General features: G+C 35.7%; 1 protein-coding gene across 1 annotated transcript; it reads right to left on the minus strand.

Moving 5' to 3' along the window:
- Window positions 1-4,108, minus strand: cnih4 (cornichon family AMPA receptor auxiliary protein 4). Its single transcript, XM_044116196.1, has 5 exons — window positions 3,968-4,108; window positions 2,794-2,862; window positions 2,519-2,631; window positions 1,052-1,192; window positions 1-941 (listed from the first exon to the last, which is right to left on the minus strand). Exons 1-5 carry the CDS (start codon window positions 4,034-4,036, stop codon window positions 914-916), a joined length of 420 nt encoding a protein of 139 aa, XP_043972131.1. The 5' UTR covers window positions 4,037-4,108; the 3' UTR covers window positions 1-913.
- Window positions 4,109-11,469: the final 7,361 nt, after the last annotated feature.

Here is an 11,469-nt window from a genome sequence, read left to right on the forward strand (position 1 = left end):
TAGTTTTTATGTCTTTATTTACACCATTCAAGCAAACTTGAGCCATTAACAAAGCACTTTTCTGAAAGCAAATTGAGTTGCACAGGGAAAACAGCGCCACCTAGAGTCCCAGAAAGCAATAGTAGGGTGCAGCCAGAAACATAAAAACATGGTTTCCCAAAGGCAAATGAAAATCAAACTAAGCAACATTTTTTGCTGAGCTCTTAACCATAAATGTTAAATTTTCAATTTAATAATTTTGTATATTATAGCAAAAAAAAGACATATAAGCATTTCGTTTTGTTTTTACATCACTGAGTTTTGATGAGAAACATTAAAAACCTTAACCCGATCATACAAATAGCTGGTCCTGCCCTATGAACAGAGTACAAAGGGCTTTTTTCATGCATATTTGCACAGCAGCTGTAGATCATATCTCATATTTAACTGGGGCTATTTCAAATAAAGTGAGCTATTCAACAGTTTCTACTTGCAACTGTGATCACTGCAGGATCTTTCTGTCAGGCTGATGTTTAATATGTTGAGCATTGTATAAAATGAAACTACATAAAGTAGGCTAAGTGGATCAGTTGTATGCATTACTTATTAGTAATGTTTTGTAACTGACTATGTCTTACATTTTTTTTGTTTCAGCTAATTGAAGCACAGACAAAAAATCATACCAACATACAATGAAAACCAAATCTGATTGCCCTCATGTCAAAAAAGTATTTAAAAAAATAATATAGGGTTCTTTACCATACAAAAAGACATTTTTAGCTATTTTGAAAGTGTTAAGCACTGAATGGTTAAATATTAACCACATAACTATATCAAACTGCAAACCCTGGATCCTGACAACACAAATCAACAGTGTTCTGAGACATTTCATCCAAATAGTACAGATGTGAGGGTGGTCACTCTGTTGAGGGCCTCAGTCATTGATCAGAGCCAGGATCATGCTGCAAATACATGGAGGAGAAAATAGTACTGTGCAATTTACTAACATAATATTGAATGACATTATCTAAAGAATTAGATGTCTATAAACAGCATGTGATGGTTTTGTTACCTGTACAAATAAATGAAGAAGCAGAGCAGGTGGTATCCTAATTTAATCATGGCCTCCTTCATGTACGATTTAAGCAGACCCCTGTTGTGGATCTCAGTTGGATCAAACACACCCATGTTTCCCATAGGAATCTTCACATACCTATGAGAACAGATGTACAGTCAAACAGAAGCTTGCAACGTGTACTGAAATACAGTATTCATGTCTCCATCTCAGATCAGACGTGCGACATATGGTCTTTATGGATTAGCAAACTTCATCCTACTTACCTAACAACAGCTGCATCTCAATAAATTCTGACATCAAATGTGTCCTTTCTCGCTCGTATTCTTCTTCACGGTCACTGAGTGTGTGAGGATGACCTGATTTGATTCTTGGCAGATTTACACATGAGCCATATTCCTTTTATTTGTTGTTAATAAACTAAACTGAACTCAAGGGGATGTTCAGATGTGTTATATCCATTCCCCGACTGATACTTTTCAACAGCTTTCTCTCTGATTTATCTTGGAGTGTTCTTTCCTCTTCTGAAATCTTGATGAACCAGTGAATGGACCTTCCAGAACCAGCTGACTTGTATTACAATCACTGGAGACATACTCACTGCACTCAGCTCATCTCCATCCCACTCATTGTGAGATTACCAGTTGGTTGGACCTATGCTGAATTAGGTCATTTACTTTGAAGGGGCAAATATTTGTACTTCTTGAGGGAGCTAAGAACCTTCAAGGTTTGCAGCCAAGACGCTGCAGATCTTCTCTGTTGTTGAGTGTGTCATCTCTTCTGACTTCATCTGTTGGGGCAGTAGCATCAGAACCAAGGACCTAAAAAGGCTAAACAGTCTGATAAAGAAGGCTGGTTCTGTTCTGGGGACGACTGTGGAACCTCTGGAGATGATGAGCAAAGAAAGTCTTCATAAAATCAAGAACGTTATGGACAACCCTGACCATCTTCTTTATGAGACTGTCTTGGGAAAACAGTGTCTTCTTCAGTCAAATGCTTCATCAGTCTGGTGTTGCTGGCATCATGAAAGAAACCTTGAATCTTTTGACTGTAGGCATGTTTTGCTGCCTTGATGGTTTGGTTTAGGTTGGCCCTCGCTGATCTAAGTGCGACTTCTTCAGGGTAATTTTATGATAACTTTTTTATTTTATGTGCTAAAATGAGGAATGCTGAGGGTTTTTTAAAGTTATAGCTGGTATTGGTTTTACAAATAAGGAAATACGGTACCTTTTAACACAAAAGAATTCAATTATCAGCCCCAAGACTTTGAAATGATTGTTTAAACAATTTTTTATTTCACTGTTGTTTGTGTTCAGTAAAAACACCAGACCAACTATATAAACTAACATTTCTTATAATATTACCCTGGAGTGAAGATTTTTGCTTTTATATTGTGATATATCAACTACAAATGTTTACACACTCAAACAGTTAGCCAATCACTAGCTTAAAAACATGGCATACCTGTAGATGTTCCAGGCTGCTACAGGCAAGTTGAGCAGGAAAATGAACCAGTGCATGGAGACCAGCATGAGCATCATAGAGAGACACTGACCAACCATCTCTGGAATTACCCACTGGAAACATTAAAATCTTTATTGTCTGTTTTTATTATACAAAAACAGACAAATTTCAGGACATATAACTAACTGTAAACGTATATATTTAAAAAGGAACATAAACACAAGGAAAAATAATGTCTTTATATTGGAAATCAAGAACACAGAGATGGTACTTACTTTGTTCAGCTTGGAGCAGCATGCTCGGGCATTAATGTAGTCACATTCTAGATCAGATAGAGTGATAATCTTGAAATGAATGTCAAGGTGTTACATATACAAAGGTTGTTGTTTTTTTAAGAGAATTATTTTCCATATCGTTCTGTCATCTGACAGATCTGTTATTTCTTGATTATTATTGTGGTACAATCTGTCAACGATCATAGAGAAAATTATACGAGACAGAAGTGTTCCTATGTTTGTATCTAAGCTTAATCTCTGGACTATTGATGATGCTCTGGGAATCACTGTCCCCTCAAGAGTTTTATTTCTACTAAAGGTTCATATTTGAGGATTTCAATTGATATTATAAATTTACACAGCATTTAATTCAATGTCCAGATTTTTCCATTCTTGTTAAAATCATGGTAAGGACACACAAGTGAAGTTTAGATCAACAGAAAATGAAGTGTTTGAAGGTCAGAAGAAATTTTCCAAGTAAACCGTAGTTTCATTTTTATACTGACCCTGAAATTCGGGATTTAACTTGAACAGGGTTGGATCGAGGAAGAATATCTTGTTTAAACAGGAAAAGTGTTTTATTCTACAGTACTGAACCGGACACTGATAATAAAGGAGCTGTTGCAGATCAGTTAACCGTCACGCATTTGAACACCTAAAAACTCAACATTAATCAAAGATAATTTAAAAAATGTTATCAAAAGGATTTCTTGAAATTTATTAATTGATTATTATGGTGCTGCAATTTTTCTAGGTTCCAATGCTAAGTAAAAAAAAAAATCCTCCACAATTCCAGTTGCAACAAATAAAGTGGACTAAAGGAAGAAGCAACCGCTTTATTCGGTTATGAAATTCTGTCAAAAGTTAATAGAATATTTACAATTTCCAGGATAAACATTTTTTAGTCGTTTTCACGAGTCTATTACTGTTGTCTAGCAGCAGGAACCTGCGACACGCCATTTGCTTTCGTGTCCCCACCAAGTTCCGAGGAGCAATGGTCTTTTGGTTGTATGAAATGCTTCATTATCCAAGGCTAACTATGTGGCTAAAGGTGTAGCCTACACAGATTGTGTAGAAAAACAAATACAGGAGCTCCGATTAGCTTTTAGCTGAGAAAGCTACTTCAAGCACTTGTTTTCAACATTCACGAGAAACATGTACAATGAAAGGATACAAAGTAAACGGACAGAAAAATCAGTGCACAACAGTCTACAAGCGATAGGATAAACACAGTCGCCTCCATTGTAGCACAATCTTCAGAGTTCTTCTTCTTCTTCTTTTTTATGGCGGTTGGCAAGCAACTTTCAGATGTGCATTACCGCCATCAACTGGAATGGAGTGTGAATCTTCAGAGTTTTCTTCCTGTTTCGAAACGACGTAACCTTCTTCCTCTTCTATAGCGTTTTCAGGCAGTTTTCATACTTTGTGTATTTACGCCATCAACTGGACGGAGATGTAATTCAGAAATTATTTTTTTCTTATATACACACATACATACTAAATCCTCTCAGCTAATTTTGTATCTTTTAAATATTTAATGAGTGCTTGAATTATATCATGTGATTGATGCTTTTGATTTACTAATTCATACCTCAAGCCCTATAACTTTTATTTCTTCATTTATCATAAACCTTCTTCTTCTTCTTTCTGATTTTTAATGGCGGGTGACATCTAACGTTAGTTTTCCCTTTATATACCTAATCAAAATTCTTATATATAGTCCTGTTTCCTTCAAAAAATTAACTGCTTTATTTATTTTATTATGTTTAACTAATATCTTATTAAATTTTAATATATCTAGATCATATTTCCTAATTTCTTGTTTTAGCTTTTCTCTGCTTACTATATATTTTTCACAATTAATTACTACATATTCTATTGTTTCCAGATCCATACCACACTCACAACTACCTGTTGGATGTTTATCTATGAAATGTAAAGTTTTATTTAATTCTATATGTCCGGGCCGTAATCTTGTCATTACTACTTGTTCCTTTCCATTTCCTCCAATTTTTTCCTATATTTCTATTGTATATGAAATAAATGACGACCTCTACTACTCCCCTCCCACAGTTGTCGCCATTCAGATGTAATTTTGCTTCTATAATTCTACCTTGTTTTATGATCTATCACTGCATGGCAGATCATTATTTGAGCTTATACAACTTTCGATTTTTTCCATTCAAAATGAATGTTAATGATGATAATAAATCTGAACATGTAAGAACATTACAGTGTTATTTTTTTCTACCCACTGTGAGGTCATCGGTATTGCTAACATTTCCACTATATACAGAGCTAAATGGTCAGTTCTTCTTTGCTTCATAAACACATGTAATCCAGGAAAAGCATAAGCAAATCCTGTTTTACCCAAAACTAAATATTTTCAAACATCTGTATATATAAGTGTAAATTATTTTTATATAGTCTTAATTGTATCATTTACAAAATCTACTCAGTTGTTATCTTTATTAATCTATATTTCTTTATGGACCTCTAGGTCCACATTCACATATAGAAACAACCAAAAAGGTGCAATTGGAGAAGGCACATATGCTTTCTTAATATCAAAAAATATTGCTACCACTACTTCCCTATTAACTTGGGCTTTTCTAATTTTTAATTCCAAACACACAACTGGATCCATTGTATGCCTTCACTACACTCCTGTGTCCACCATGATACTTCTTTCTTCTTGCTCTTACCTTTACTTGTAGGAATTATTATTTGTGCTGCTTTCAATATAACTTCCCTAGATTTCCCTCCATACTTTCTGTCTCTAAATTTAAGTTACTTTCATCAATGGATCCCTCACATTTATACTTAAATCTATTCCATTTTGCCTTACCAAATATCCAACTTTCCTGCCTTCCCACCGCCCCCTCCTCTTTAGAAATAAGGATTTCACAAAAAATAGAAAAATGATCACTACCTTGATCATTTTCTTGCTCTATTTCCCACTCACATAATCCAGCTAAATTTCTGGACACCAGAGTTAAATCTATAGCTGAGCAATTTCCTGTATGCACATCTATTCTTGTTCCCTTCCCATCATTCATACACACTAATTGATTATCTTCCAACAGCTGTTATATTATATCTCCATTTGTATCAGTTCCCTACCCTCCCCATAAATTGCTATGGGCATTAAAATCTGCACACCAAATAACTTTATTTCTATTTTGTCCCTCAATTTATTTTATTTTATTTTATCCAGCTCTAATATTTCACATGGATTGTAATAATTTATTATAATAAATGGGTTTGCATTTATCCAAATCTCCACAATTACAAACTCATCTTCTTTCCCTCTCTGAACCACCATCCACCATCCCTCCATCCATCCATTTTCTGTTCATCCTTGTCCCTAATGGGGTCAGGAGGGTTGCTGGTTCCTCTCCAGCTACGTTCCGGGAGAGAGGCGGGGTCACTCTGGACAGGTCGTCAGTCTGTCTCAGGGCAACACAGAGACACACAGGACACACAACCATTCACACACACACACTCACACCTAGGGAGAATTTAGAGAGACCAATTAACCTGACAGTCATGTTTTTGGACTGTGGGAGGAAGCCGGAGAACCCGGAGAGAACCCACCATGCACAGGGAGAACATGCAAACTCCATGCAGAAAGACCCCGGGCCGGGAATCGAACCCAGGACCTTCTTGCTGCAAGGCAGCAGCTCTACTAACTGCGCCACTGTGCAGCCCACTCAGAGACCCAGAAACTCAAAATAAACACAGAGAAAAATACAGATCCTAAAAAATTAAGCAACCAGTGTAGCAGTAGTGATTCCTGAATTAAAGATGAATATTTCAAAAAGAACATCTAATTATGTAAGAACATCTAACATATTAGCATTATGTGCTAATAATATACCACATAATGCAGTAGAATTATGTGCTATATTATTAGCTTTAGAATGGGTGGAGGATACTAATATAATAAATAAAATATTAGTTTGTAGTGATTTGTCATCTGTATCGTTGAGTATTGAAAAGGGAAGTACAAATAATCATAAAAATATATTATATGAGCAGTGATGGCATAGTTACTTTGAAAAAGTAACTTTAATCGGACTACTGATTACTCCTTGAAAAAGTAACTTAGTTAGATTACTGACTACTTGATTTGGAAAGTAACTAAGTTACATTAAAAGTAACTTTTTAGTTACTTTCAGCAGCTATAACATCAACACTCCGCCTCCTGTGAAAATCACATTGAGCTTTGCCAATACCTAATTGTAAGCTATTTTATAATGGTAACATCAACAATGTGTCTCCACTGATAAGGTTGAACTGAAGAGGAGATTGTACAAAAAACAGTACAAAAGAATTAAGAAACGTGAATAATTTGTGTGATCCTCTGTTGTCTGGAAAGCTCTAAGAAGGATTTTAAAGCCCCCTCCCCCCCAGGTTCTGTGTTACGGCCCTGCGTTTGGTGTCAAAGCTCACAGAGCTCTTCCTGCAGCTCCACAGCTCAGATGGCTGCACAGATTTGTGACACTTATCTTAATATTAATAATTATAGTGGCGTTAACTTGCCATTATAATTATTGGAAACTATACGGACACGTTCATTCGTGGCTATTTTCACGTTTATTGTGCTGTTCAAATTATTCTCGATGTTTGCAGCGCAAATGTTCTGGAGCGCAACGCGAAGCTTGACGTCATTCAGAGGTAATATATTAACTTGACATTAACAAAGACACAGCGGGACGGATCATCCAGGAAATGATGGACAAGGAGAGACTGACTAAAACTACCTTAATGACGGACAAATTCTGGGATTTATTATGAGTCTCTGCTTATTTCCAAGCCCAAATGAGCAACTTCACGTTCAAAAACGAGCCCAAAAAGGCGCAACCCGCCGCTCATTAAATTTGCAAGCGACTTTAAAGAAATGAAGCCCAAAGCCGCTTATAATAATCGGACTTGGCGACAGAAACTCAAAATAGTTCCAGTTTTTCCACCAACAAAATGCGCATCTCCCTCCATTGTTTACATAGAGACGTCGGTCACTCGACAAGACGAGTAGAGGAAATACGATTAAATTACAAAAGAAGATAGTAACGCAGTAACGCAAAAATGATTTTGAAAAGTAACTGTAGTCTGACTACTGGATTTGAAATAGCAACGCGTTAGATTACTCGTTACTGAAAAAAGTGGTCCGACGTCAGTAACGCGTTACAAATTAACGTGTTACTGACATCACTGTATGAGATTATGGCTGTTCATCAAAGATTATGTGAACAAAATAAAAATGTAATATTATTTTGGACTCCTGCTCATGTGGGTATTTTGGGTAATGAAAGAGCAGATAGGTTGGATAAGGAGGCTATTAAAAAATAAGATATTGATATTCCAGTAAATTTATCTAAATCTGAAGGCAAAAGTATTGTTTTGAGAGAAAGTAAGAAGTTATGGAAAATTATGTGGGATAATGAAATAAAGGTAAGGCATTTATATAGGATACAAAATACAGTTGATGTAGTAAAGATTAGAGGAATAAACAGGAGGGAGGAGATAATTCTAAATAGAATAAGAACCTGACACAGTTTTTAAACTGAACTCTTTTTACTGGTTTATGTAGTTGGTGTGATGCTGTAGAAACAATGGAACATGTTTTTTATTAGTTGTAGAAAATATGCAGATCAAAGAAGATTATTAAAAACAGAATTAGGTTTTAATAGGGAATTGAAATTTGTGAATGTGGTTGATCAGTTAAATAGTATTTTACAGAGCCCTCCAGGGCTCCATGTATCTTAATATCTCCTTGTGAAATATCTGACATTTTGTATCTTTTTCTTTAGATAGAAAAGCACCACAAACCTATGAAATAAACAGAAACTTTCTGTATGTAGGAAAGAAATAAAAATACATTAAAACTATATTTCTGAGTTATTATAAATATGTCACACATTATGAGTCATCTGACAGTTTTAATTGTGTCTCTGTTGTGCAGGTGGTCTGAATGGTTTAAATGGCCGTTTTCATGTTCAGTTCCATCTTAACCTTAACAGCCATAAACATGCAGTGAATGATTCCAGAGTTAACCCAGTGTGGCCCTTTACCATTATTAGTTTGCCATGTTTTATAATAATAAAACGTGTTTATTATTATTAAGTTTTTGAAACATGAACATGAAAACAGCCCTTTAACCATCCAGACAACCAGCACAACAGAGACACAATCAAAACTGTCAGATGACTTATTGCGCCGCGATAATAAGCCCAAATTAGGTTGTGTTTTTATTTCTTTCCTACTTACGGAAAGTTTCTGTAGCTATATATCATAGGTTTTTGGTGCCTTTCTGTCATAAAGAAAAGATATAAAACTTCAGATATTTCACAAAAAGATATTAACATTCATGGAAAAACCTCACATAAATTTATACCTATTAAATCAGAAAGTACGGTGGCCACCGTAAGAAAGGCTTACAGGATTCAATTATGCCACATGAACTGATCAATACAGTATTGCGAGGGAACGCAAAATAATTTCCCCCATGTCCTCTTGAGTGCTCCGTAGTATTGAAAGGAAAAAGAAGATTTTTCGTTTTTTTTTTAAAAAAAGTAAAATACTGGGATCGTTATGAGAATTTGAGGTGTAGCTATAAGTATCCAATAGATGGCAGTAGTGCAACAATAATGGATGAAGCTCCCGTTAAAATCTAAAGAAGAAGGAGAAGAAGTAGCAGAAGAAGAAGAAAAAACAAAAGCAGCAACTCTGCTGGATAATATTGTATCGTCAGATTCGTCTTAAAACATCTGTAGATCAGGAACCTCGCCTGGATCAGTGTACACGTGAGTCTGCTTCAGGTGGATTCAGCATTGTACTAAGAAAAGCAGCAGAAAAAGTTTCCTATTGTTACCGATTAACAGGTTTTGACATCCAATGTCGTCGGCTACTGGTAGTTACCGTCACGGCTACCGTAGATTTAAACTCTTCATCTTAAATTTAAAAAGGCCTTCCAAAATCTTTCTACCCACGATCACGTGTCTGGTGCATTTTCACTGTTTAATGAAAACATTAGAGAGCGCTCCACTGCATGTTTGTGCACGCAAACATTGCCTTGACTGCTGCCGCGTTTTTAATTGATACGTCAATATAGCCGCCATCTTGTAAAGGGTTGGCGACCTTTCTAAAGCATGGGGTGAGTTGCTACAAACGTCAGGCATATGTAACTCAATATAACAGTAACACGACAGATTTCAAGGGATGTACAGTAGTGATGGGTAAATGAGACGTCATGTATCATTTTGACCCATAGCAAAACTGTATTGATACTATGTTGATTCTGTGTTTGAATACTGACACCTGCTGGACATTAAAAATCCCTACAGGCAACGTAGTTAGACTGATTTGATGACCTAGTCTAAACAATAAGATTTAAGTCATTGTATTTTATTGTATATTATATATTGTATTAAGTCATATTTTCAGTGAAATTCAAAATATATTTGACATTCTCCGATACAGTCAATGAATAATGTGAACATGTACCAAGTGATGAAAGTGAAAGTGTTTGGAAGGAGGATGCTTGTGGACTGTTTTTTTTTTTTTTTTTTTTTTTTTTTTTTTTACAAATTTTCATTCAAAAAATACGTTTTTCCAACATTTTGAACTTTAGCCTGTTCCATTTTTTGACACAACTTCTCCTGCTGTAGAAAAAACTTATGGAAACAATAAATTTTTATGAAATAATTTATAAAAAGCAACTGAGTGATTTGTAGAATGGCTGTGTACCTGACTTTATCCTGGGTGTATCTGGGACTTCATTCTGATGCCCTATAATGCCTCAGCATTGAGGAGGTGGATTCATTTAAAGAAAACAGATTTTAGTGACGCTGTATATTGTTCACATAAATTATATTTTTTATTTTATATTTAGTTTGTACACAGATCTTTATGGATGTGTTTTGCTGGGAATATGTTTTATTATTTATTTATTTATAGCGGGGTTGTCTTTATTTTCTTTTTTTCTGTCTATGGATTTTTATTTATGGAGGGTAATTTAAGAATAAAATTATGAAATCTATGATTTAAAAGGAGAAACATATGCAGCACTTAACCTGCAGAACATGATACGAAGGTCCATTTCAGCTGAATTTGGATCCAGATAGATCGAGTAGAAACTGAAAAGAACTGAATGAAACAACAACAAAGTGATAACCGATACCTTATTTTCTGATGTAAAATCAAAATGGCCCCAAACTACGAAATATTTCGTTTGTCTTGAGGCTCCATAGTTGACGCTGTACCATAAAAGATCAAGAATTATTTTGGTAAATGCATCTGGTTGACAGATTCGCTTCCTCATAAACACAGTTTGGCGCGTCAGCATCATTTCAAAACAGTTCCTGTATCGGTCACGTGACTCGCTGAAAGCAATAAGCGCACCGACACGGGATTTGGTCTCTGGGCTTGACACGTGCGCCGACTCATCGGTGTTGCCGGACCCATCACTAATGTACAGTAGCGTCCTTAGCACTAGTTCATCAAGAAGGTCCCGGGTTCGATTCCCGACCTGGGAAGGTGAATTTAGTTTGCATGTTCTCCTGCGTCCCTCCACAGTCCAAAAACATGACTGTTGGGTTAATTATTTTTTCCAAAATCTCCTTAGGTGTGAGAGTGTGTGTGTGTGCATGGTTGTTTGTCCTGTCTGTTTCTGTG

This window comes from Gambusia affinis, linkage group LG05 (genome assembly GCF_019740435.1).
Source record: "Gambusia affinis linkage group LG05, SWU_Gaff_1.0, whole genome shotgun sequence".
NCBI lineage: Eukaryota > Metazoa > Chordata > Actinopteri > Cyprinodontiformes > Poeciliidae > Gambusia > Gambusia affinis.

Coding starts and splice junctions, on each gene's coding strand:
- cnih4 (XM_044116196.1), bottom strand. CDS start 4,036: ATGGAGGCGACTGTGTTTATCCTATCGCTTGTAGACTGTTGTGCACTG. Junction 2,863..3,967: donor TTTTTCTGTCCGTTTACTTT/GTATCCTTTCAT, acceptor ATTCATTTCAAG/ATTATCACTCTATCTGATCT. Junction 2,632..2,793: donor GCTGCTCCAAGCTGAACAAA/GTAAGTACCATC, acceptor TAATGTTTCCAG/TGGGTAATTCCAGAGATGGT.